General features: G+C 56.0%; 1 protein-coding gene across 4 annotated transcripts in view; it reads right to left on the reverse strand.

Annotated features, from left to right (window-relative positions):
• The window catches only part of SCN5A (sodium voltage-gated channel alpha subunit 5), a 95,233-nt gene that overhangs the window by 52,627 nt on the left and 15,325 nt on the right, over positions 1 to 27,281 (reverse strand). For all 4 annotated transcript variants that reach the window (XM_019662786.1, XM_019662788.1, XM_019662787.1 and 1 more), the window contains exons 2-10: positions 26,516 to 26,841; positions 23,882 to 24,000; positions 16,438 to 16,527; positions 14,886 to 15,014; positions 7,857 to 7,948; positions 4,338 to 4,568; positions 2,700 to 2,763; positions 1,215 to 1,356; positions 492 to 689 (exon numbers count right to left, since the gene is read on the reverse strand). In XM_019662786.1, the coding sequence (XP_019518331.1) occupies positions 492 to 689; positions 1,215 to 1,356; positions 2,700 to 2,763; positions 4,338 to 4,568; positions 7,857 to 7,948; positions 14,886 to 15,014; positions 16,438 to 16,527; positions 23,882 to 24,000; positions 26,516 to 26,788 (1,338 nt within the window). In that variant the 5' untranslated portion in view covers positions 26,789 to 26,841. The remainder of the gene's footprint in view (positions 1 to 491; positions 690 to 1,214; positions 1,357 to 2,699; positions 2,764 to 4,337; positions 4,569 to 7,856; positions 7,949 to 14,885; positions 15,015 to 16,437; positions 16,528 to 23,881; positions 24,001 to 26,515; positions 26,842 to 27,281) is intronic.

The following is a 27,281-nucleotide window of genomic DNA, read 5'->3' on the forward strand; positions in this document are numbered from 1 at the left end:
CTATGTCCATGGACACATGGACCTCTTTTATCCAGCATGCACTACGTTCACAGGAACAACCTTACCCAGCAGGCACCATATTTACCCAGCAGGCACCACATTTATCTACCATGCACCTCACTAACAGGTGCTGTCTTTATCCAGCAGGAACCAAATATTTACCCAGCAGACATCAGCTTTACCCAGCAGGCACCAGACCTCCAGGCACCAGCTACACTCAGCAGACACCCTCTTACAGGTACCTGCAGGCTCTACCCATCACAAAGCCTCACAAAGCCCTGCCCAGGTCCAAGGCACCAGCTTTACCCCGCAGGCACCATGCTTACAGGCACCAGCTTTACCCAGCAGGCACCACGCCCCCAGGCACCAGCTTTACCCAGCAGGCACCACGCCCCAGGCACCAGCTTTACCCAGCAGGCACCATGCTTACAGGCACCCACAGTCAGGTGAGGGCTTGGTCTGGAGGCTCCTTGGCTGCACCACTCACCCACCTCATGCTCTTTCTTGAGCATCTCCATGGCCTCTTGGAATCGCTTTTCCTTTTCCTCGGTCTCAGCGATGGTGGCTTGGTTTTGCTCTTCATAGGCCATGGCGACCACAGCCAGGATCAGGTTCACCAGGTAGAAGGAACCCAGGAAGATGACAAGCATGAAGAAGATCATGTAGATCTTCCCTGCGGACCTCAGGGTCTGGGGGAGCAAGGGACAGGTGTCATCCTCACCGGGGCCCCTGCTGGGTCATGGCCATGGTATTTCTAAGCTGCCCAGTCTGGCTGTGCCAGGGGTTCAAATGACCACAGTCTGGGAAAGGGGTAGAGTATGCCCCGCCTATCAAAAGTATCCTAACCTATAGAGAATGACCTACAGGGAGTGGTGTGCCACCCACAGACGAAGGCAGAATGTCGCAGTCAACAGAGGAAATGTACCTCCAGAGGGGCGATTCCATCACATAGAGTGGAGGAGTGTCCCGCTCACAGAGCACACAGGGTCCTATATGAAGGGATGGGTACTTGGTCATCAGCAAAGAGAAAGTTTCTTTGCTTGCTGAGCCCCCATCTCTCAGGTGCAAGGGTACCTGTCCCCTATCCTCTGCCCCTCCTAAGCTCTTGCCAGTGAAAAAGCTACTGGGACCAATCTGGCTAGTAGAGCCTGGCTCTGGTGTGGGGTCCTGAGCCCAGGGTTGGCGTCCCTCTGCTGGCCCGCGCACCTACGCACCTGCTGGTAGAGGCGCTCCCAGCAGTCCTGTGTCATCAGGCGGAAGAGCGCGAGGAAAGCCCAGGCGAAGGAGTCGAAGCTGGTGTAGCCATGGTCGGGGTTCTCGCCTGCCTTTAGGCACCGGTAGCCCTCAGGACATGTCCTGCAGCCAGATATGCAGACTCTGTCTCATGCGGTGAGGGGTCCTCTGCCCCCAAGACCCTTGGCCAGGCCTGACTTGTCTCCCTGGGCAGCTTCACGAACCTAGTGCCACACTGCTGGGTCCTACCTCCGTGACTTTTTATGTTGTGCCTCTCGCCTGGGACACCATCTTCCTCTTTTCTCTACCCACCTGTATTCTGCCAGGCTTAAAACTGGCCCCTTTCTGCCCACAAGACACACCATCCCAGCTGATGAGTTGCCTCCTCCCTCGCAGAGGAAGTGCCAAGGGCCTGGTTCCCATCTCTTCCTCTGCCGGCCTACCCCACGGAGAGTGAGCACAGTGCAGGTAGGTGCACAGGGGACCCGTGAAGCTTGGCTCAGCTGAACAGGATGGCGCCCAGGGCAAAGGCTGGGCCATGGAACTGAGGGATGACTGTAGGGTGGATGGGCTGGGGCCTGGGCACAACTGGAGAACGTGCCCATTTGCACGACTGTGCACACAGATGCCGTGAGGCTGACCCACAGTTCACCATGCTGGAGGAGACAGCCTCTCTCCCAGAGCGGGAGCACTGGACTGGATTCATGCCTGCTTGCCGTGCATGAGAGAGAAGGGGCAAGGGGGACTCAGCAAGTGGGAGGATGCAGCCAAGGGGCCTCTGTGCCTTGCTAATGTCCTAAGACCCTCCAGACAATCTCTAGTGACAGGAAGGGCTCTGCAACTTCATATTCAGAGATGTGGGACCACAGCCCCACAGAGCACCTTCCCCACCAGGTGAGCCTGGGTGCCCCCTCACCCTGACAACCTATATACATAACACAGTCACACTGACCCAGACTGCAGTGTGCACAGCACCCTGGAAGCTGCCCATGGCTACGGGGCACTCTGGGTACCACATTCAGGCTGCAGGTCCAGGACCTGTATGCCCTGCAGGAGAGTCTAGGCTGCTGGGGGAGGCCATACTCACTCCCGACCCATGAACAGATCAGCAGAGAGGGAGTGAAGATGGAGCGTAAAGGAGCAGCCCTGGAGGGCTTCTGGAAGGGGATGCAGCCAGGGTTGAGCTAGTGGGGGGCCCCCAGTCCTGCCCCATCTTCTGGACTCTGTTCACCCTCTCTGCAGATCTGTACCCTCATCCCCTTCTTTACCTACACCCCCTTCACAGCTGTCTCCCTGTGATGGCGGTGGGGTAGAGAAGCTGCTAGAAACCTGGCAGGGGAGGAGACGGGGGGAAGTCTCGCCGTCCCTGGGGTCAAGGGCAAAAACTGAAAGCACAGTCAGTTGAGAAAGCACCAGGAGACTCCCCGGGATGGAAGAGGTGGTCCTGGGGGGCGGGTGCCACATACCCAGCATCAGAGCTGTTCCCACACAGTAACACATCGGAGGTGCCATTCTTGAGCAGATAATTTTCTGGAAGAGAAACATCCAGTGGTGAGGGCCACGTGTGGCCCAGACTCCTGGGTTCCTGCCTTGCACGCAGGGCTTTGGAGAGGTAGAGACACCACTGGTGGTCTTCCCACCTCCTCTTTGCCCCTGTCCTGCCCCCCACCCTCAGTCCAGGTCTGAGGCAACTCCTGGCCTTCCTCCTGCTACTCCTCAGACGTTCAGCTGCCAGTGTCCCCAGGACTCTCAGAAGACTCAGGAAGCCCCCACAGGGAGCTTCTGTACCCAGCCCCAAGCCACTCAGGGGGTCAACCAGGGCCAAGAGAGGCCCTGAACCAGGAGGCAGGGGTCGTGTCAGAGCTCCAGCTTGGCTGCTGAGTTACTGTGTGGCCTCAGGCTACCGCCCAGCTCTGTCTGGACCCACTTCCTTATGCATAAGGTGGTAGAAATAATGCCGGCCAGTCACCGTGGCCACAGTGTGGTCTGTTCAGACAGGGCTGGGGCTGGACCAGGTGAGACACAGGACCTCTCCTCTTTGTGCCCATCCATCAGTCTCCATCACTCACCACTACCTGCCTTAGTCTTAGGCAGCAGTTCTCAAAGTGCGGTCCCTGGACCAGCAGCATCAATTGAGAACTGGACAGAAAGCTAACTTCCTGAGGGCCAACCCAGATCTACTGACTCAGAAACTCTGGACTGGGGGTGGGGTGGGGGCCGCGGGCCCAGCAGTCTGTGTTTTCGGAAGCCCTCCTGGGGACTCTGGTGCACACTGAAGTTTTGGATCCAATGCTATGTGGCCACAGCTGAGCCATCAGCAAAATTTCTCACTGAGTTTCTGTCTATGTTTCTTTATCCAAAGTGGATTGCTGGTGTGTGTAAGAGGCCCTAACTTCAGAATAGCCCTCAGGGTCCTTGTGGCCTGGAATCTAGCCTCGTACCAGTGTCTCCCTTTGGTCCAGACTGATGGCACTACCCAAGAGAGGTGCTGGCCATCTGCCCAGAGAATGGAAGTGTAAACCATGGGGCAGTGAAACAAGAGAGTGGCTCACATGACTTTGTACAATCACTGGGCTTGTCCCGTCCCTCTTGCGGGGCGCTGGGGAGCACCTGTATGGAATTAACATTTTTGCAAGGAACCCGGAAGTCAACTGAAAAATCACATGCCAAGCCGGTGGGGCCTCCACTCTGAAGGCTCACAAACTACCCCAGCCCCTGGTCTCACCCTTTCTTAAGCTAACACTCTTCTCTCTGCAGGTAAGATGGGCTTCTCACCACTCATGGCACTCTAGGGTCAGTCCCACCACCAAACGCCATAGCTGCTGTCCCTGCGTCTGGCTCTCCATTGAACCCCATCCTTCCTGTTCTTCAAGTGCCATCTCCCCACCTAGCCTGAGAACTCATGAGGGCAGGCCCTAAATCGCCGCCCCTTCTGTCCTCTCTTGGAGCCCAAAGGGCAGGGGCTGGGGTCTCTCTCTGGGGGATCAAGCAGGACTTGCGTGGCCCTGGAGGGAGGCCTGCCCTCTGGTGAGGCCTGTGTGGGAGGTGCTGGGGCCCTGGAGGCCTCCCAAAGCCCTGCCCAGGGCCGCAGGGCAAGTCCCCACCTGAATTGTTGAGGTAGAGGTCCAGCGATTCCCAGACCTGGCCATCGGCCTCCACAGAGCCATTGGTACCATTGAGTTCCGTGAAGTTCCGTACACATTTGTGCCTCAGGTTGCCCATGAAGAGCTGCAGGCCGATGAGGGCGAACACGCTGAGGCAGAAGACCGTGAGGACCATCACGTCGGCCAGCTTCTTCACAGACTGGATCAGGGCCCCCACGATGGTCTTCAGACCTGGGGGAGGTGAGCACAAGCGCGGGGTCACCAACAGGCACCGCGCTCCCTGCTCCCTTGGGTGGGAGCAGGCCTGAGGGGGTACTGGGCCAGGTGGGCAGCCATGAGGTGGGGGCAGAGGGAAGGAGGCCTCTCCTGGGCTTTTCAGACCAAGGTGCCTCTCTCCTTCGCTGAGATCCTGTCCTGACTCCCCTGGGGCAGGCGTCCGGTCTGGTTGTGTATTTTCAGAGGGTCCGGTCCTCTCTGCTCTCTACTAGCCAAATGCATGACACAGGGGTGGAAAATGCTGTTTTCTTGAGGAAGCAGGCCCTCAAAGCCTGTTCCCCTCTGGCTTTGTCCCCAAGGTATGCCAGGCCAGCCCCTTTACATGTAGCCTATGGAAAGGAGACTGAGGTTAGGCCCATTCCAGAATGATGGGAGGGCCGCCGCCTTGATCCCGAGATGGGGAGAGACACAGCCATTCCTGGTGGGAGATATACTGCCTGTGGTGGGGGCCGTGGGGGCAGGTCTGTCCAGGCCATGGTGGTTAATGTCCTAAGGGGCCTGTTCTGGCTCGGGCCCGCTTTGGGAAAGGTTCAGGGAAAGGGGAGGGGTTGACCTATATTGCATTTTCCTCCTCTGCCCTCCCTGTCCCTCTCGAACCCATTCCATCCCGTTCCCCAAAGCAGAGAGGCCATGATCTGTTAGTTGCACGGCCCAGCTCCCTGCAGAAGCCAGCACCACACAGCAAAGTGACAGAAAAGCATGTGTAGACACCTTTGGTCTGACACGTGAGCTACTGTCCTATGACAAGTTCGAGCAGAGCATGGTGAACGAGGGGGCCCTTCTGTCAGCAGCAGGGCCCTGCCCCACTCCACCACCCCCACACTACCCCCACAAGCGGCCAAATCTCAGATTAAGCTCCATCCATCCATCGTCCAGCCGGTTAATGTGTTAGGAGCACCCGTGGCGGCTGTGCCTGAGGCTGCTGTGCCCATGACCCAGAGACATGCAGGCAGCTATGGGCAAACATGGCGGAGGGAGAGGAAGTCCCCGCCATGGTGCCGTGAACGCTGCTGTCTGCCCAGGGCTCAGAGGCACTCAGCACTCTCTGTGGAAATCGTCCTGGCAGATGTTGGCAACCGCTTGGGCAGTGGGTGGACCTTGCAGGGGTCTGGGCATGGCGTATTGGTGGGTGGTGGGATCCATGAGCCCCTTGTAGTCCAGACCCGTTGTCTCTAGTGGAGGTTCTAGAACCCCTGGGTGGACACACTGGTTTTGCCCATCAGACCCGGAGACCCTGGCCGCAGTGTAGGGAGTGGTGGGGGACAAAGTGAGGGGCGGTAGGCAGCAGCTTGCATACCCAATTGGACTCTGCCTCAACTGTTAGGCTAAAGCATCTTTGGCCTAAAGCATTCAGCCCAAGGCCTAGCAGGGCACCTCCTGGTCTGTGGAGTCTGCCCGTGGGGACAGTTGGTGAGCACAGACCCACTCCTCTAATGTTTCTCATACTGATGACAAAGTTCACTTCAGGCAAGAATAATTACAACGAAATAATGGGGTCCTTTCTCAAAAGACCCAGCAAGCGACAAGTCCTGGGGGATCAAATGGAAAATTCTCCTGCCACTGAAGTTCTAACAGGCTGGGTGAAGAGCCCTCGGAAACCAATCATTTTGATTTCAATCGTATTTTATGGGGAAGAAGACCAAGGTCTGGAGAAGGCCAAGGCGATGTAAGACTCAGGTCAGGGGACACCTCCTCCAGGGGGCCTTCCATGATGTTGACATCAGCATTTTTCTCATGAGCACTTTCAGGGGCTGCTGTGCGCTGCCTCACTGGGTGGCCGGCCGTTTAAAGAGATCCAAAGGGGCTGGGGTGAGGTTGGTGGGCTTCCTCCTTTTCCTCAGGACTGAGAAATATTTTCCTTTTTCAGCCATTCTTATAAAACAGACTGGAAGATGCCGTGGTCCGTGTGCTTATCCATTCTTGTGAGGTGTGTGCTGTGAGGTTGTCCCTGGGACCCTAGAAGACAGACCCTGAGGCTTCTGAGCGTATATGTGTTTGTCAAGGCCAATGCCATCTCTCTCAATGGGGGTAGCTACATGGCAGTGGCTGGGGACAGAGTCCCACTTGCTACTGGCTCTTAGCAGGGGCCTGGGCTACTTGTGGGGGAATGGGGGACAAGTGGCCCTGTGCACATCCTGCAGTGTGTTCAGAGGTCAGGAGGAACATCCTGAGGCTCAGTGTGAACACAGCATTAAGTGGAGGTTCCTAATATAAGATAATGAACCCCACCACGGGGAGTCTGAACACCTCCAGGGAGCTCAGAGCAGGGCCCCTGCCTTTCTGGGGCCAGTAACAGCCAAAGGCAGGCCAAGGGGTCAGGACCCACCAGCTTTCCAAACCAGGAGTAGATACAACCATCTGGCTCCCTGAGTTCTTCCCTCAGCTCTGACACCTCTCCAGATCCGTGGCATGTGACCTGTCTCCTGCTGCCTTCTTAAAAGAAGTGCCTCCTCCAGTTCTGAGAGCGGCTGCATTCAAAACAGAGTCTGGAATGAGCCCCTGGGAACTGCCCTCTGGGCTCTGAAATCATCAGAAGTCTTTTGAGAGCTTTCCTGGATGGATGGGCTGACTGACTTTCTAGAGGCCATCTGGGGTTGGAAGACTTCCGGGTGCAATTGCCAACATCTGTCAAGGAGAATTTCTTCCTGAGGCTACCATGCACGGTTTGCTAAACCTCTACCGCGCCATGCAGCGAGGGTTGTTAGACGCCAAGGCCAGATGACACCTGTCCACAGAGTACACCCCATCTTGTAAAATGGGTCTGGGGCTCCAGCTGTGCGTAGATCACCAGAAGGGACATGAGGCAGGGACCGGGCACTCAGCCATAGAAGACTAGGCCAGAGTTTTCCTTTTTTGTTCTGGGTGTGTATGTGGTATCCTTACCAGAGGATGATGCTTCAGGTAGAAGCAAGTTACACACAAGCTTTTAGCTATTCAAATAGCTGCGTTCAGTCTAAGAAAGAAATCACTATCTTAGGAAGAATTTGTGTTCAATCCAGGACCTGCCATGAGGTGCTCTGTGTCCCCTGGTGTCTGTGAAAGTGGGCTTCGTTGGGGTGGGCAGGCTAAAGCCCATTCTGAGGCTTTGAGGGGACAGCTGTGTCCACTGGCGACTGCTCCCACACTGGAGCGCTGGGAAAGGTATTCTGGTGACAGGCACATTCGGGAGGCCTTCCTGAGGGTTGCGTGGCTTCCAGATAGCTGGAAATACCCTCCAGCCTTGGCGTTTAACCTGATTTTCACCTGAAATGACTGATATAGTTTTCAGGGCCCGGAGGACTCGGAAGGTGCGTAAAGCTGAGACATTGCCCAGGTCCACAAATTCAGTTGTGTATCTGTAACAAGGGAAATTCACACACGAGACAGTGACAACACGCCAGGAGGAGACACACAGTAGGTGGGGGGGAGACAGAGAGAGAGTCGCTTGTAGCTGAGATCTGAGAGGCAAAACTGGGCGTCTTACCTGGGATAACTGAAATAGTTTTTAGAGCTCTCAGGACTCTGAAAGTTCGAAGAGCCGACAAATTGCCTACTTTTATATTTTCTGATACATACCTGCAGAATCAAACCACAGTTATTGGGAATTACAAAGCAGCACCTCAGCCTGCCCTCCCGCCAGCCCTCCCCCTTCTCCCCCTCCCACAGGGAGGGCTGTGGATGGCCCAGCACCTCCCCCAGGTTTTCATCCTGACACGGAGACCTCAGTGAGGGTGCTGTAAGGATGTCCACACAGCAAGCCTCCAGGTGGCTTTCTCAGTGAGGGTCTCGTGACTATCCAGTGCCAGGTGGCAACGACTCTGCCACATTCTCCACAACCCTGGGGTACCATGACATGAAACCATGTGGTGGGGTCTGAGGATGGGGACACAGTGGGGGCGAAGAGGGAAAGAACTTTCTGGGAGGCACTGGCCAGGTGATAGAGGAAGCAGGTGGGTTTCTGGTCCTGGGTCGGCTTTGCGTCTTCCGCAGTCTGGGATCAGCTCATGCCTGGCTGCTCGGATCCATGGGACCCTCCAGCCCTGGCTGAGATCACCATGGATGAGTGGCTGGGCCTCGAGGGCTGCCCACTTCTTCTCCCAGCCACACATCTCTGTGTGAGGAGAGGCTCAGGAGTCCCCGAAGTCAGGAGCTGGAGGTGACCTGAGTACTCAATGGGAGAAGCAGAGTTCCCAAGGTGATGCTTTCGAAGATGAGAAGGATGTTGCCTGAACATTCAGTTCCTCGACTAGTCACAGGCCGTGGCCAACACAAGAAAACAGCAGGATGTGGGGTCCTAGGGAGATCTGGCCTCTCCCCCATGTGTCCACCGCAGTCTCACCCCAAGACCCTCAGCGTCCCGCAAGGAAGGCCCTGGGTCTTCCTCCTCAGGAGGAGTGATGTCTGGAGGTAAGCAGCTTTCGGAGTCTGCTTGGGCCTGAGTGACACTCAGCACGGCTGAGTGGCTGTGGGGCTCCCACCTACAACTTTGACAATTGTAGGCACAGGACAAAGGAGTCATCTCTGGGAGGCAGGGACCTGCCCAAAGCAGAGTGTGAGGACACGTGTGGATGGGCCACGTGACCAGGATGTCTGAGAGATCGAAGGACAGTGTGTGACCAGGGCCATCGGGACAATGGCAAGTGACTTGTGATATTTAACCAAAGGCTTCGCATCCAGGGTGTCTGACATTTAGCCGAAGGTGATGTTTAACAAAGGACAGTGGACTCAGGGCGTCTGATGTTTAACCAAGTGTGTCTGACTTGGTGCCCAAGTGATGTCAGGCTCAAGACGTCAGCCCAGCAACAGCGAGTGATGCCAAGGGTGGGCTGACAGTGCAGCTGGACTCACTTTGCCAGTCTGTGTGGACCTCCAGGTCCCTCCACTCCACTCAGAGCTTCTGAATGTGCCCTCAGTCTTGGGTGTCTACAGGGAAGGACTTGGCAGGCTGTGTCAAGGGCCCTCAGGGTCCCGTCTGATCCAGCTCTGACACCAGGCTGGCAGCAGTTACTCTACATCCACTCATGGGCCCTTCCATCTCCATGGGGCCCTGTGGACCATGCCCGCTCCCTCCTAACTCCTCACATCCCTTCAGAGACGGGAAGTCAGAAGAGCTTTCCTTCTAGCGACTTCCATTCCATCCCCCGGACTCACGTCAGCTTACAAATCTTCCTCCAGTGCAGCCATCGGATGCAGTCCCATCTTGCAATGGGGAACAGAAGTCACCTCCCTTGTTCTGGCCCCTATATGCCTATTAATTTGGTCCAAGATCGCTCTCAACTTTTGATGGTTTTCCATTCTCTTTGACGGCTCAGATCCTCAGGCCACTGTCCCACGTTCTTCTCTCAGGCTTGGATTCTGTCTAGACAAGGTGCTGCCATGAGACTGTCAGGTTGAGCCCAGAACACCGCCAAAGTTGCCATCACAGGGAAGCCACGGTTTTTACTTGCTGGCGGCTCTGGGCCCTGTTTCCTGCTGCTGGTCGAATGGGTGTGGCCTGGGAAAAGAGCTTTTCTTGCTCGGGACATTGGTCTCAAGTCTGTCTCTTCCAGTTCCAGGGAGTGGGTGGAGCACTGTGCAGATCAGAGAGGGAACCAACTGTCCTTGCTTTTCCCCTCCTGTCCCTCCCAGGCCTTGTCTGTCCTCTGGTGCGTTCAGTAAAGTGGATTCTACCTGTCTGCCTGGCCATGTAGAACCTGTCTTCCCCACCCCGTCAGAGTTGCCAGCACAGACAGTGCTTGCCCTCCAGTCGTCACCTGCCCCCTCAGCAGCTGGTTCTGAGCACAGAGAAGCCGAGGTCCCCAGTTCCCAAGGTGTGTGCTCCCACAGGCTGGTAAAGCCAGCTAGCGGCTGAGGACAGGAGAGGGGCTGGTGGTCGCGTGTTTGTGAAGTTGCGGCACGTGAGAGAGCAGTCCTAAGGAAGAGGAAGTCTTGAAGAAGGGGCACAGCGCTGGATGAGGGCATGGCGTGTCTGTGAAACGCGGGCTGTTGACTCGTACAAGACCCAGAGCCTGGGGCCTAGCTGCTTCCAATGTTGGGGCCCTAGACCTCAGCAAGGCCTCTCCGGGGCCCTGGAGTGCGGCCAGGCAGGAGAGACCTGTATCTGTATAAGCAGTAGGGGGGTGGCGGTGGGGGCTGGGGTGCAGCTCTGCCCTTCGGGCTGGCAAAATGCTCTCTAAGCCATTCTACTTTCTGCCATGGCCAAACTGCTGGGCAGGGGCAGACAGCTGGGGTGGGGGCCTGGGCCCTGACACAGAACGAGCAGAGGGTGGTAGGTGGGTATTCCACCTCATCACACCAGCCCCAGGGCAGAGGGGGCCTTTCTGGAGGCTGAGGAACCAGGAGGAAGGGCAGGCCCTGGCCTTCTTCCTGCCCCACCCGTACCGTGCTGTGCAACCCTCCCATTCAATGCAGATGGCCCCTCCTGGGCTGCTAGACAGAGGGTAGAGCCAGCACTTTAGATACTGCATGATTGCCACCCTCTTCTCTCTGCTTTCCCCCCCTTCCCCTCCAGGTTTGGTTTCCATAACAACCCCAGAAGGTAGGAGGCTGTGCTAACTAGCAGGTAATGCCCAGCTGGGAGGGGGCCAGAGGAACAGCTCTGGCTGGAGGGCTGCGAGCGGAGGCTGTCGGGTTTCCGGGCACCCCCTCCAACCCTCCCACAGAGTCTAAATCGGGAGGAGGTGGGGGAGCAGGTCCAAACCTGGCCAGAAACATCAGACTTGGGGTGCCTCTCCTGGGGAGCTAGGAGACTTGGTTGTAGTCCGAGCATTGCTGCTGGTTCAGCCTATAATTTGGGGCAGGTGTGGGCTCTCTTTGAGCCTCAGTTTCCCCATCTATAAAACAGAGGTGGGATTAGGAGTTTCATTGACTAGAACTTTTCTGCCACTGAAGACTCCTTGGATTATCCTAGGAGTTCCATGTTATTGAGCCATTTTGGCTGTAGCAAAATGCATGTCGCTGCATTACCACAGCTGTAGTTAATTTTTTCATAAGGTAGCATCCCTGTCAATCAAAGCTGCTGGGCCAATCCAGCCCAGAGCACAAAGCTGCCATTCCACGGAATCCATGCGGCCCTAGAAGGGAGCGTGCCATTTCTGGGAGACAGTCACAAACGTGGACATAGTCTGGTGGCCTCTGAGGCCCCGTTCTGCTTGGTCACCCCTGGTTCTTGTACAGAGTGAAGGCAGGCAGGCCTTGGTAAGGAGAGCACCCCTGCCTTGTGCCTCCAAGCGGAAGGAGCAGTTCCCTGTGGAATCCCAGGGGGACAGAGACCGGGCTTTTTTCCTAAGATAGGACAGGGGGACTTGCTCAGGGCCGGAGGTCACGCAGAGCATTTCCGAGTCACGGGCTGAAGACAGGCCAGAGCCTGGCTCCTGCGGTCACATGAGGGGTCCAGGGTGGGTGCCTTTTCTAGGGCCGGGGGCATCCAGGATGGGAAGGCAGGGAAGGTAAGAAAGGCTAAGCCAGGCGCTGCGTCTTCTCCTGCGGAGCCCCCTTCCTGTGACACCAGGCCCTCAGGGGTCCATGAATCCCTGCCCCTCGCCCGCGAGGCACCCTGGAGCCCAGGCCCAGCGGCTATCCTCCTCATTCCCAAGTCAGTGCAACCTCCCAGCTCCCTCTCTCCCCAGACCTCAGACATGTTCTCAGCTCATGATCCTGCTTCTTATCACTGAGAAAAATAGAAGCAATCAGAGGAGAAACTCCTTCTCTCATCATCGACTCTATCCATCCACGTCCATCTCCACCTGAAATGTTGCCTTCCCTGTGCGTAAGGCCAGTGCTCCTCTGGGCCCTGGGTTTCCCCATCAAGGGCGAGCTTCAAGGGCTTCTCTCCTGCAATTCCGCACCGCCCCCACCTTCCACCATCAAACTTCTCTCTCCTGGGTCATCCCCTTCAGCCTGCAAAGACACCTCCCTTCTCTAACTCTCCTCCATTCACCCATCTTCCCCTCTGGCCACCACCTTATTTTCGATCCTGTTTATGGCAAACTCCATAAAATCGATGCCTGTCCTCGCTCCGCCTCCCCTCCGCCCCCGCTCTCCTGAGCTCTCTCTCATCAGGCGTACGTCCTCCGCTCCTCTGGAACCTATCTTGTCAAGGTCATCACTGATCTTCAGGTTGTCCTCTCCAACAGTCCAGTCTTCGTTCTCGCCTGCCTCAGCCACTTCGTGTTACCTTTCAAGTTGAGTCACGTCCCTCAGTTGGCTTTTGGGACACTGCTCTCTCCGGGTTTCCTACCACCCTCCCTGGCAGTTCCCTCCAGTGTTCTTCCCTCCATCCTCTTCTTTCTCGACCCCGAGACGTCGGAGCGTCCCACGGTGCAGTCCCCAGGCAGCTTCCCTGCTCTGGCTAACTTGCCCCTGGATGATCTCATCTGGCCTCCTGGCTTTAAATACCATCTGCATCCTAATGGCTTCTAAATTTATATCTCTACCTCGGACCTCTTTCCTGAGCTCCCGGCTGGAATATCCAGTTGCCAACTCAAGGTTTCACCCTGGATGCTTTTAAACAATACATTCCAGAGTGGACTTTTGGTTCCCTTCCTCCTGTAGCCAGCTCCTCCCTCCATTTTCCATTTCGACAAACGGTAACACCATTCACCCGGCCACTCCAGCCAGAAGCTACCCTGAGGTCTTCTGTCAGCCCTCCTTTCACAGTATATCCAGAATCTGACCACGTTGCTCACCTTCTCCACCTGGACCCTGGTCCCAGCCACCATCCTCTCTCTCCTGGCTACTAGAATAACCTCCCAACGGCTCTGTCTTCTACCCTTAGTCCTTTAGTTTCCTGTCCACACAGCAGCCGGGGTGATCTTCATAGAATGTAAATCAGATCACGGCGCTCTCTGCTCTTAACCCCCCGTGGCTCCGATCACACTTGGCTCTTGCCACGGCCGGTAAGGCCACACAGCCTGCCCCCCGGCACCACGCCGCACCCTCCTCTCCCGCTACTGCTTCTCTGGCTCCTTCAGTTCTGCCCAGGCCTAAATCTGCACTGGATTTGGGGCAAGAGGTAGCCTCTCTCTGAGCCTCAGTTTCTCCACCTGTAAAACGGAAACAGCCACCTAGAAACAGAGGTTCTCATGCCTTTTCTAACTATCAGGGTTTCCATCTACCTGGAAAGCATCCTGTCAGCAGGTCCCTGTTTCTCTTCCCTCTCTCACAGCACAGCTGAGCTCAGGACTGCTCGTGTCTGGGGTTAAAAAAAAGACCTTTATCACAAATAGGTGGATTCTGTGAATCCAAGCATCATAGAAAGTGGGCGCTGAACTGAACTTCTGATACCACCTAGCCTAACCACCATCCTTTCACAAGTGGGGAAACTGAGGCTCTGCCAGAGCAAGAAGTATAACCCTCACCAGCTCTGCTCCTTGCCAAGGTGCAGTGCCCAGCCCTGCGCGCACTGGGTGCTCGACGCATATCAGGCTTTCAGGAAGCATTTGATGGCTGAGCCCATGACCACGACTCCTGCATGGGAGGCCCGCCCCGATCAGTCCCTACCAGAAGACAGCACCCGTTGCCTAAGATATCCAGAGTGCCAGGTTTCAACCCGACCCCTCAGTGAGGGTCTCCTCCCAGGTGAGGAGACGGGGTTTGAGCCTGTGTGGCAGTGGGCCAGGGGTCACGTTCACTTTCTGGAAGGCTCCCTATATGTCCATGGCATTAGCTTTCTCATCTGTAAAATAGGGATAAGGAACCCCCATCCCGCCTATCTCGCTGGTTGGTGTGAGGACCCACTGGGTCATGTCAGTGACTAGGTGCCTTAAAATGTGCCAGACGTGGAGTCTATGAGTGGAGAGGGCAGACACGCTGGTGGGCCTGGCATGAGTTCCTGGAGACGCTCGGTCACGTCTCTAGGTCCCTTCTCTCTCTTTACTACAGTTTCATTCTTAATCACCTTGGAATCCAGGTCACTGTTCACAGTGGTCCAGAGATTTCAGGCTGTAATATTGGTTTCTCTCGGTGGAAGGAGCAGAGGGCGCTAAACCAGAATCTTAATGGTGTTCCCTGAGCTCAGGGCTGCCATGGAACCCTAGATGAGCCAGACCTGACCACTGTGGCCTGCCTGAGCTACCGTGGACCCGTTTCTGCCCACCAGGATGGGCTGAGGGTCTCCATCCTGTCTTCCTCCTGCCATCGCAGGAAGGTGGGCTGTTCTACAGCCCTGAGCAGAGCTGCATGTGAAATGTAACAGGGGCGTTAGGAGGGCTGAGCGGCCCGGGGCCAGGGTGGCGCACTCGCCCTCAGGTGGCCTGGCGTGGCACAGCTCGGCGCAGCGGGCAAGGTACTTACGCCATGACAATCACGCTAAAGTCCAGCCAGTTCCACGGGTCCCGGAGGAAGGTGAATGCTTGCAGGCAGAAGCCTCGAGCCAGAATCTTGACCAGAGACTCAAAGGTGTAAATGGCAGTGAAGGTGTACCTGGAGAGGAGAGACCGGCGGGGTTTCTCAGGGAGGTGGGAGCCCACAGGCCAGGTCAGCCAGGTTCCCCACATGGCACGAGCCCTGTGCAGCCCCCTCTTAAGGGGTCCTCAGACAAGGCTCTCTGCAATGCCCCATGGCAGAGCCGGAGTAGGGGGCTGCAGCTTCGTCCCAAACTTCTGGCTAACTAAGCCATCTTCCCATTTGTTTATTCAGCATTACCAAGTAACTTCATGCCCATCTGAACCTCCATCTGCTCTCTCACGGGTGTCTTGATGTAAGGACACCCTTCACTTATCTCCTCACCCCAGTCCTGGGAGTCCACGTACACAGGTGGCCATTGGATCTGCCTCATGGGACAGTAAGGACACTCAGAGTCATGGCCCCTAACCTTTGTTTGTGGGTCCTCAGCAGCTAGTGAGGAGACCATGGCCCATCATCAACTGCCTACAGGGTAGGTGGGTACAGCTGTCTACCTTAAGCTTAAAAGGGGATTGCTGTTCTTAACACATGAGGCTGGGTTGGGGGCTGTTCTCTCTGCCTGGGGCGGGCTAAAGAATCTCAAATGCTGGGATTTGATGGATGCTGGGACTGTGGCCCACAGGGCTGGAATGGGAGAGAGACACACCCCTGTGCTTTCCAGGTCTCAGCTACTGGATGCAGGCCCCGGCACTGGCAGCACTGCTGGGCCCTGTGTGCACTGCGACAGCCACCGGGCATGTGGCTTTGGTAAAGACAGGTTGTCCCCAACATTCTGTTGGGTCTCCTGAAAACAGGAGCCAAATGCATCTACTAGGCCTGCTTAGCACCTGTGGTAAGGTTCTTTCATTTGAGAAGAAGGATGAGAAGCAGTTTTCTAAAACTGTAATGGTTACAGGAGGCAGGACTTGGGAGAAAATGGTAGCAGAGTGTGGTACTGAAGGGGGCATAGCCCTGGTGGCCACACCTCCTAGCTGCATGGTATCGGGCAAGTGGCTTCTCCAATCCTCAGTCTCCTCATCTGCCAAATGGGAACAGTGGTGGTACCTACCCTACTGGGTTGTCATGAGGGTTAAAAAAGCTAATGCTTACTATTCAATGATAGTGCCTGGAATGCACTAAGTGCTCAATCAATTATTATTATGATGATTATGATTATTATTTCAGAGCTTTCTCCAAAGTTGTCAATACTCTTTGGGGTGAGTCAGGGAGAAACCCCCACTTTGCCAACCTGGAGACCTCCTCCTCTGAGAGCACAACTCAAAGCAAGAAGTTGGCAGAACTAGGAGCGGAAAAAAGAAGGTAGGGGCTGGGCGAAGGACCCCCAGTTTGGCACGTCCCTGAGCCTGGTCCCAGCCTTCTTCTGGGGTGACGTTAGGAGCCATAGTTTGGAATGGAAAGGAAGGGAGGGAGGGGCCGACTGAGAGGCCCTGAAGATACTCACTCGACATACTTGGTCCAGGGCGGAGGGTCGTGCTGCGCCATGAACACACAGTTGGTCAGGATCGTGCACATGATGAGCATGCTGAAGAGCGTGGGGCAGGAGTCAAGGAATCCATGTGCAGGGAGGCGGCCCGGCCACCCCTGCCAGAGGGTCCTGGCCCTGGGGTCGTCACCGCCAGGCCAGTGCTGCCACATCAATGAGACAGGAGCTCCAAGGAGACACACGGGGGCTGCGCCCGGTCCTTGCCAGCCCCTCCCCACCGAGGCTGGCCTCTGTCTCCTCCCTGGCACTTGCCCTGCTCCACAGCCCCTGACAGGGACCAGGCACCTGAATATGCACTTTTAGCAGGTCCTCTGGAGGGTCCGTCCTGGAAGGAAGGGATGAAGGACCAACACCTGGACCTCAGAGGATTTTTCCCATGGCCACGTGGAGCACTGTCCTCGGCCACACTGGAGGGAGACGGCACCCATCAGCTGTTCCCCAGGGGCCACTGTTGGAGGGGAAGGCCGTGGTGCAGGGTCTGAGTTCCCTCCTCCACTTCTATGGGAGCAGCCCAGGCTGACTGTCGGCCTAGGACGTCTCTGAAGCATTCTGCTGATAAAACTTAGGTACCGTGTTGGGACACACCGACCCTGGCGAGGCAGGGGACTGCTTCTCTGGCTGTTTCTTGCCTTTGCACATGTTCTTCATTCTTGTCCTCTGCTCCACCTAGGACATGCCTCCTCCTCCTCCTCCTCCTCCTCCTCCAAGAAACCCCTCAGCAGGAACACCCCCTCAGCAGGAACACCCCCTCAGCAGGCGCACCCCCTCAGGAGGATCACCCCTTAGTAGGAACACCCCCTCAGTAGGAACACCTCTTCAGCAGGAACACCCCCTCAGCAGAAACACCCCCTTAGCAGGAGAACCCCTTCAGCTGGAGCACCCCACATCCCTTTTTTAGCATGTGGTTGCTCTCTGACTGGCAATGCCCACCTATCCCCCATCAAAAGTAGGGTTCTTCAAATGCCGGGACTGTCTTAGGCATCCTTCTGGGCCCTTGGCCTTGAACTGAGCTGCCCCAGGCCTTATCTGACCCCTGATTCTTTGGCTACAAGTCCCAGCTGCTGCTTCAGGCTGGACTAAGCTCTGATGATCTCGACGTCCTCACTCACCTCTGCGAGACCTACAGAGGAGCAAGGGACAGGCCTCGAGCTTCCTGGGGGCTGAGGTGCCCCCAAGGGGTCTGGCCTGGAACAAGGATGCTCTGCTGCCCTCAAATTCCTTCCCTGGCGTGAGAGGGGAGGCTAGGCCTCCCACTCTTTGTGGCTGCCCCCGGGATCCCCACTTCGCCCAGCCTCAGCCCTGAGATTCCCACAGCAGGGTGCCAGAAGCTGCAGTAATTGAGCTCCAGGGACCTGCCTCCTTCCTCCACACCACAGCTCCACCCTTTCCCAAGGCCTGGCCCAGCCTCAGGCCTGCTGAGGGGGGCCCATGCAGCCAGATGGAGATGGGGCTGAGCTGGGGTGTTGACTCCTGGGAGGGAGGGTGCTGCCTCACCCGAGGAGAGAGGTGAGGCCTCTCGAGGAATCTAGGTGGATGGCCTCTACGCCTCCAGTCATCTGTCTGGGGGAAAATCTAGGGAATCGGGCAATAGTTTGCCAAGCTGGGCCCCTAGCTTATAACGAATTCTCCAGTTTCTCATCTAAGTTGAGAGGAGATGAGGCTTTGAAACTCCCCTTAATCAAACCACAGTTGCTTAGCTCAGAGGCTATGGTCCCAGGAAGGCTTGACTGCTCCCCCTGACCAGGGGCACCTCTCCAGATACTGGGGTCCCTCCCTCAGCTTGGGATCTGCATGCCTCTGCCTGTGTGAGGGTCTCCACGGCAGGTCTACCTCCCTCTCCAGCCTTCAAGGGCAGGATTAAATACACCCCTTCTTTATACATAAACACACGCACACACACGTCCCCCACACCCAGGCTCCATGCCAAGGTTTTTCTCACCGGGCAGACAGTTAACGTGCCCCCTCAACCAGACTTGATTCGCCCGCACAGATCCACTGCTAGGCCCTCTACTGAGGATCCCAGAAGCTTCCTGAAATATCAAAGTAATGATGCTAAGAGCAAGCATTTACGGGGCCCTTCCTGGGTGCCAGGCTCTGCTCTCTGTATCCATGAACTAATTCAATTCTCCCAACAACCCATAAGATGGGGACTTCGTCTCCATTTTACAGATGAGGAGACAGAAGCACAAAGAAGTTGAGGATACTATGGGAGGTAGAAAAACAGCCCCCTAAAGACAACCAGACCCTAGTCCCTGGAAACCATGAATGTGAACCGATACGGCAAAAGAGACTTTGCAGATGTGATTAAATTAAGGACCTTCAGAGGTGGAGATTATCCTGGATTTTCTGGGTGGGCCCAGTGTCATCACAGGGTCCTTACACGTGAAAGAGGGGGGCATGTAAGAAAGACAACAGCTGTCGCAGACTTTGAAGACGGAGGAGGGCCATGAGCCAGGAATTCACGCAGCCCCTAGGAACTGGAAAAGCCCAGACACCAGATTCTCCCCTAGAGCCTCCAAAAAGGAACGCAGCCCTGCTGAGATCTTGATTTTAGCCCAGTGAGAACTTTCTGGATTTCTGACTTCCAGAACTGTAAGATGATAAATTCGTGTTGTTTTAAGCTGCTAAGTCTGTGGTCATTGGTTACAGCGGTCACAGAAAATGACTGCAGTACACAGCTGGTCACTGGCAGGGCCCAGCTCAGCCCCGGCCGCCTGGATGCTGGCCTCCACTGAGACCCACTGCTACACCATCTCTGCCCGATGACACCAAAGGTCACCTGCTTCAGGCCCTCACCAGCCAAGGGAAAATGCTATCCCACTCTTGGCCACTCACAGGGCAGTATGAAAACCAAACATGTGACGGGCTCACACTAAAAGCGTAAGCAGATTGCCATTCAGAAGGAGTGGAATTATTTGTCACTTTTAAGAACAACTGTCACCTGAGCATGCGTGCCTAGCCCTGTGTGGGAGACAGGGAGGCACTGGAGCCACTGCTCTGAGATGGGATGTTGTAAGAAACCTCTGGGTGAGCTTCCTGGAGGAGGCGTTTGGCAGGCACTGAAGGCTGACCAGGGTTCCTCCAGCAACTAGTCAGCCCAGCTGGGCATGGTGGAGCAGGGTGGGCGGAGGACCGGGGACACTTCTCTCCGTGGAGCCAAGCCTCTCCTGGCGGTGGGCAGACTGCTCACAGCTCTCACTAGAATGGAGAAAAGGCCCCTCGGCAGAGAGCACCAGTGTGGGCAGGCAGCCTTGGACCACAGGACGTGGCTGGACAGACAGGGGTGAGCTGGACTCTAATGTCAAAACTTAGGAAAGAGCCGGAGTAAACAGCTCTCTGAGTCCTGATAGCCAGGGCCTGGGTGCCATGGTGGTAAATGACAAGAGCTACCTGTTTGGGTTTTGGCTTTTCCAGGCACAGCAATGGTCCAGGGAAGGGCAGACTCTAGCCTTTGCCACTTGACTGCTTAAAACGCTGCCTGGTTTTCCTGGCCTGGAGGACGGCCCTTCCACTATTGTCTGTCACTCCTGTGTGTGTGCCCGTGTGTGTGTGTGTGTGTGTGTGTGTGTGTGTGTGTGTGTGATCTCTTCCTACCTAGATTGAGCCTCTAAACCATGTGACTCTGCCTAAAGCATCGTCAGGTTCCCCATGGAGCCCAGCATGCAGCCAATACCAGGGAGATGAGTCAAGTGCACTCCTGGCCAGGGCACACCGGTTCGCACTGCCTGCTCGCTTCAGGCCGATGACTGAGCTGGTCCCATGTGTGGGCAGGGCAGAGGCAAAGGCCAGCTCCCCAGGCCTGAATCAGCTGAACATCTTCAATCCTGTCATGTCATTGTCCTGAAACACCCACTCCCAGTCTCATAATTAAAATGCCAGCAAGGACTGCCTGCATGGGTTGTGGGGACTGCCTGAAACTCGGGGGGCCTGTCCTCAGATCCCAAGAAGTTAAAAAGACTCCCAAAGGGAAGGGCATTCACTGTGGGGGGTATTTTCATAGATTTGTGCTGTTAATTGAACACACACACACACACACACACACACACACACACACACACACACAGGCGATTTGATTGCCCATTTGAATCTGCCATGGGGGGATTTTGTGAACAGATCCTGTGCACCCAGGAAAGCAAAAGGCTTCTCGGCGTGAATGTGCGGACTCTCTGAATGTGACTGCAGTGGGATTTGGAGTTCAGTGGGTTCCTTTTATTTAATCCTGGCAGGAACACATCCTGCAGGATTTGAGCAAAAATACATCGGAAAAAATCATTTGACATGCCCATATTTACTTTTTAGGCAACTTCCCAGGGATGCATTGCCAGCATGGAGCACAGAGCAAAGGGCAAGTGCATTATTGTGCACTCACTGCCGTGTCACTGTGAAAGCCTGGTTGTCCTAAGGGAGCGGGATTTCTTTCTTGAGCGCAGGGGCTGCAGCACTGCCCCTTTGCAAGTTTTCTTTACCCCTCCTGCCCTTCCCAAAGGGCTGGCACAGATCTCTGCACATTGAGGACTTAGATGTTTGAATGGATATAAAGATGTAAGCTGACAACGGGTATAGCGTTTCAGTTTTGCAAGATGAAAACGTTCTAGAGCTCTGTTGCACAGCAATGTGTATACAGGTAACATGACTGTACTGTACACAAAAAAATGGTTACGATGGTACATTTTTATGTTATGCTTTTAACAGCAATAAAAAAATGGAAGCAGAGAGAAAGCTCACAATTAAAAACATGAAATCTCTTATGCATTAGGAATGCATAGTGACTGCCAACGGGCACGGGGTTTTTTTGGGGGGTTGATGAAAATGTTCTCAAATTGGGTAGCAGTGATGGTTGCACAACCTCATGAAGATGCTAAAATCCATTGAATTGTACACTTTAAAATGGTAAGTTTTATGGTATGTGAATTATAGCTTGATTTTCAAAAAATGCATGGAGAGCTTGTAGATTCCTAGCCCTCACACGGGCACTTCTGGTCTATAAAGGGCTAAAAATCTGCAATTTTAACAAACTTTCCAGGTGAGACTGAGGTGGCCCTCACAGACTGACATTTGGAAACAACTGCCCTAGGGCCGTATGCGCAGGGATTGTGGAAACCTTGCTAAAACGAAGGATCGCCAATTCCTATATGATCCCTGTGACACTGATGCTACTGGTGGGGGTACCACACTTTCAGTGGCAAGGCTCAGGGCACAGAGGGCACACAGGGGCTGCTCCTAAACCCTACCGATCTAGGCCCCCTCCTCTCCCCCAGTGCCCCCTGAGCCCACTAAGGGGCGTTGTTGAGGACCAGCCGTGCGCTTTCATCCCCAGGCAGTGGAGTTTCAAGGCAGCTGCCAGGAGCCCAGCCCAGGGCCTCAATGATGCTGCGCCACTCCCCTGGAGCAGCTGCCCTGGGGGACACAGGCTGGCTCAGAGCCCTCAGGGCCCAACCTGCTAGTACAACCAGACCCTCGCAGCCTCAGGGTCATTGCTCAAGGGACCCTCTGGCCAGCCTGGGGCACTCCAGTGCCTGCACCCACCTCCCTGGCCCACCTGCCTCCTCTGACTTCATCCACCCCATGCCCTGCCCAGGGCCGTGAGCGAACCTCAGGGCTGCTGCTACATCCCTGGGGATTGTGGAGGATGCCAAACAGTGCTGGGTTGGTTAGATACCTGGAGGAGAAGCCCCGGTGGGGAGCGGAGCATGCTTTCAGGGAGGCCACGCCCTTGGAGGGAGGCTCAGAACAAGAAAGCAGGCTGGCCTTTCTCCCTCCTGTCTTGCTGTTCTCACAAGGCTGTGCCCACACTGGCAGGAACGACAACTATGCCTATAGCTGTCTTATCACTCTTAGGGGACTGCAAAATTCCCAAGTGGGCAAAGACATGGTCTTCTTCAGCTTGATATGTCTGGGACGCCCAGCAAAGGCTCTGGCATCTACAGGGAGTTCAGGAACAGCGGCAGGATGGCTCAGAATTAAATCTGGAACCACTCTTGCCTCACAAAGGAAGACGTAGCTGTGAATGGCAGGCTGCCCCATGAATACAGCCCCTCCCCACAGTGCGTGCCCACCCTAGAGACCACCCTGCTGATGACACTGCCATGGCCTGCATGTGGAATCTTCCCTGGACATACATGTGTCTCAGTAGCCCTGCGAGAAACGCAGGCGCGAGCTGGAGGAGGGGCGAGGAGCATGCAGAGAACAAATTCCGCCCTGAGCCTCTCCAATTAACCCCTGGGGTGAGGATCAGGCATGGGGCCCAGGTGGGCAGAACGTGGAGCCAAGAAGGAGCAGCCCTCCCTCCTGTCTGCCTGGACAGGAGAACCCCTGAGCTGTCAGCATCAGTCCTGGTTACTTAGTCCCTCGCTGGGCAGCTGTTTTCCTGAAGCTTCCTGCCTGCCCAGAGGTTAAGGGATGAGGACTTTGCCTTGGCCACATAGAGTGGGGAATTGAGGGGGACCTTCGGGAGCGCCATCGGGCCAGCCCACTATATCCACAACTAATCACACCGCTGAGCCCAGCAGCATGTGTTCTAACAGCAGAGCCAGCTGCCAGTCAAAGGAAGGTTGCCCAGGCCATCACGATAAAACACAGACGTCTGTGACGCTGCAGCCTGCACCTGCCTTCTCCAAGATGCTCTGTCTGTGGGCCCCTTTTCTGAAGTCTGGAGAACATCCGTCATTGTGTGCTGGCACCCCATCCCCTGGGTGGTCTACACGGGGCCCCCCAGGGCCCAAAGACCAGTACATGTCCCTGACTACGCTACAGCACGCCAATAGCTCTCCTCTGCAGCCTGCAGCTTTTTTAGGCGATGGTTTATATAATTGAACGCTAACCAGTTCTCTGAGATACTCTGAAACCGCAAACATTTTGTCAACACCTAATCAAAAAGCAAGTGTTGCCTCCCTCAAAAGATGCCCACGTGCGAATGAACCAGAGGCCTCTTTATTGGGAAGTGGTTTCTCCCTGGCTGAGCCCCATCGACCTGCTTGAGGTCCCTGCAAGTGAGTGTGTGTGTGTGGTGGCGGGGGAGGCGCAGGGCCTAGGGGGTACAGTGGGAGGAGACACCGGGGGCGAATATCAGAGCCAAGGGACACTGACAGGCCTCATTTCTTCTGGGATCCTCAGTAGCTTAGCTTCCAGGACATTTCTCTTCTGAAGAATCACAGCAGGGTTTCCCAAAAGTTCATGTGCCAAGAATGCCTTGGGACCTTGTTAAAATGCAGGTGCTGACTTGGCAGGTCTGGGGTGGGGTCTGAGACTCTACATTTCCAACCAGCAACCAGGTGATGACTGTGCTGCTGTCCAAGGACCGGCCAGGAATCAGTGCTATACTATTCTCAGCCCTAAATACCCTGCCCACCCCCCACGTGGGGCCCAGCAGGCACACACAGCAGGGGCTGACAGTAAAGGATATGAGTGAACCAGAATCTTTACCGCTGCTCTCCGGATGGGGTGGAAGGGGCTGAGGACATACAAGGCGTTGGTGGCACTGAACCGGAAGATGGTCTTGCCTTTATTCAGCACGATGAAGGTCTGTGAACAGAGAGCTGCATTAGGTTGGGGCGGTAGCCCCTAAGCCCCTGTGGAGACAGGTTTTGGGGGGCAGCTGTTGGCTCAGAGCCCTAGAACCCTGGCTCAGGGGTAGGGTGGGAGGCAGGGACGGACTGAGGGAGTGAGGACAGTGGTAGGGGCGCGAAGGCGGCCAGCACATTTGGCCGGCCGGTGGACCCTCACTGGGTCACGATTGGCTGGGGTGGGATGAGGTCACGTTTAGGGGAATGTCAAGGGTAGGTGGGATTTAGTTTACTTTCAAAATTACAGTCCCAAGAAGAAGGGGCCTCTCGCGATCCTAGCCTCTCGCGATCCTAGCCGAGCTGCGGTCCCAGCAGAGGCCAGGACCCATCGATGCCTCCTCAATCCCTTTCTCCCTTCTGAACGCGCCCCTCCCTGCGTGGCTTCCCCTTGGGGCCCATGGGAGAGTGAGGGGCTGATCAGGGAGCTAGGTCCGCGGGGAAGACGAAGGGGTGAGGAGTGGGGCGAGGGAAAGGCAGACCCCAGCCCAGCAGAGAGTAGTGTTCTTGGGACTCTGTCTCCTGGAGTCCAGGACAGATGTCAGACCCACCTCACAACCTAGTGTCTCTCCTTGGGGGATCATGAGCGGCCCAACATGGACGCCTCCTCCAGCTTCCAGAAGGCACTGTCTACACAGCGCGATGGAGCATGGAGTAGACAGTGATGGCTGGAGGCTGAGCCACGTGCACATCAAGTGGGTGTCTGGGCCAGCTGCAACCCTTGAGGAAAGCAGCCCATCCCCCAAGCCCAGGTGTACACTGGCACAGCTGAGGTGGCACAGCTCTGGGGTCTCACTTTTCCAAAGGTTGAACTGGTGAGACAAGATTCTATTTAACCTGGGCTGGGGACACAAGTTGACCAGATCTACCAGAACAAAAAGTTCTGCTTGGTGCTTGTGTCATCCCATGGGGCCGCTGGCAGTGTGGCCAGGGGTCAGAAAGGAGAGACGGAAGGTTAGAGACCAGAATCACATGTGGGCCACGGTTCAAGTATTCCCAGTCACAGGGACAGAAGAGAGTGTCCCTGGCTCCTTGCAGGCTCAACTGCCACCAGCCCCCAAGAGCTCAGCCCAGCCCTGACCCCACCCTCAATTGGGTCCCCTGTCCATGACGCCTGCCTGTTGGAGCTAACTACAACTTAATCACCACTTTGACTCGCCACTCTAACCTTGACTTGCCACCAACTATGGCCTTAACCCCAACCCTAATTCTTAGTGCCAGCTCTGACCAACCGTGACCTAGGCCCATCCACCCTGACTAATTCCAACTTCCAGCCTAACTCTGACCCCAGCCCCCCACCTCAACCCTACCCGAGTCACTTGAATCAGGTTCAAGGACCAGGGTCAAGGTCTCCTCCCACGTGTTCATACAGACTGGGTAGGCTTTCCCTTCACCCACTCATACCCACTCACACATGCACGCGAACATGGAGATAATCACGCACCACATCCACCTCAGGCTCTTAGGCTCCTAAATGCAGCCTCAAACACAGTCGCACACATACTCAGGCGCCCAGTGACACACACACAACACGTACACTTGCCACAAACTCCCGCTCGCCCTGTGAACACAGACCTCATCTGCCCTCCAAAGCTTCCTCAGTCCTAGTACTGACTGCAGTCATGTCAGCAGCCACTGTTCTTCTGGGGAAAGGCCTCCCCCAAGTTCAAACCCATGTTCCTCCAGCAGCAAGGCCCAAAGCGTGGGCAGCCAGGTTGGGGACCAGGCCTCTGCAGGAGACTATGTGCCAGTGGCCTGGCCGGGTGCAGGACTGGGCACTCAGTCCTAAGAGGTGAGGCTAGGGCAGGAAAACCAGATGAGGGAATTTACCTCCTGAGTGGAAATCCACGCTGGGAGGGAGCCTGAGTCGCCCCACTTCCTCTCCCTACACTCAGGAGGGGCAGTGGCAGAATAACCCCCCTCCCAGCCTCTCAGGTTTCCCACTGGCCATCATGGTTCCACTGCCAGTCTCCAAGGGCTAGGAAGCTGCCGCTGTGGCCCCCAGTCTGGGCCACCCAGACACAGCCAATGTCCAGCAAGTTCTCCGGGGTGATGTGTGGGGGCTGCATGCTGTCCCTACTTAGGAGAGGGGATCATGTGCTTTGTTCTAGAGCCCAGACTCAACTCAGGACAGGATTCAGGGCCCGACTCCAATTCACACGCACCATGGGGATGGGGTGGAGACCTCCAAAGGTGAAATCTAATCTCAGACAATTCCCAAAGTAGGCACTCCACACGGAGACAAGATTTCAACTGTGGCTGCCCTCTCTGTCTCTCATGATACCAAACGACCTCAGGTTGCATATTTCTGGCCTTTTATTCTGCAACTGCAAAATTAAGGTGATTGGAATATAGATTACCGATGACTCACTTCCCAAAGCCCAGGGGGAGCCCATCCCCAAACAGACCCTCTCCCCAAGTGCTGCATTGACAGGGGAGCTGCATAGAAGCCTGGGTAGGGGGTGGGCGGCAGTCACCTTCTGGGTGCTATAGAAGGGGTCCAGGTCCTCCAGGGGCTCCCCGAGGAGCTCTCGGGGTGGATTGCCGTAGAGGTCCGGCAGCTTTTTGGAGGCCTGCAGATCCAGCTGGGGCCGGGGAGCGTCTTCCTCGGGCAGCCCATCACGGCTCTCCTGCGAGGGGGCCAAGCCTCGCGCTTGCTTCTCTGCCATGCGTTTCTCGATGGCTGCCAGGGACTCCCGGGTGAACCTGCGGAAACTGCTGGTGCCCCGAGGTAACAGGAAGTCTGCCATCTTCTCATCCTGCTTCTGGGGCACAGGCTGTCCTCACGCTGCCTGTGGGGGAGCTGAAAGACACAGACACAGGGCCTGATGCTGCGCCCAGGGCCAGAGGGCAGGGTGGCCAGACCTGCTGGGGAGTGGCTGTGCTGGTGGAGGGAAGGGCGTGTTTGCAGCCAAGGTGCTCCCCCAGCACAGTTTCTTCACAAGCACACCTGGAGGACACCGGTCTGCATAAACCCCAGAGCCCGCCAGGCTGTAGGGTATACACAGGACCGGCAGGAGGGTAATCCTGCCCTTTCCCGTCCCAACGAGCATGTCTGAGTGCAAGTGGGCAAGCGCGATTGTGTCATCGAAGCCCCTTCATTCTGACCCGCTCAACACAGCAAGACACACTCACACCAGCTGGTTCCTTAACCCAGCCCACTCTGAGACACTTCTCGCAGTGCTGCTGACACACTCTGGGCTGAGAGAGACTCTCCAGGGACAGGGACAGGGCCCGTGATCT

Source organism: Hipposideros armiger, unplaced genomic scaffold (genome assembly GCF_001890085.2).
Source record: "Hipposideros armiger isolate ML-2016 unplaced genomic scaffold, ASM189008v1 scaffold_380, whole genome shotgun sequence".
NCBI classification, from domain to species: domain Eukaryota; kingdom Metazoa; phylum Chordata; class Mammalia; order Chiroptera; family Hipposideridae; genus Hipposideros; species Hipposideros armiger.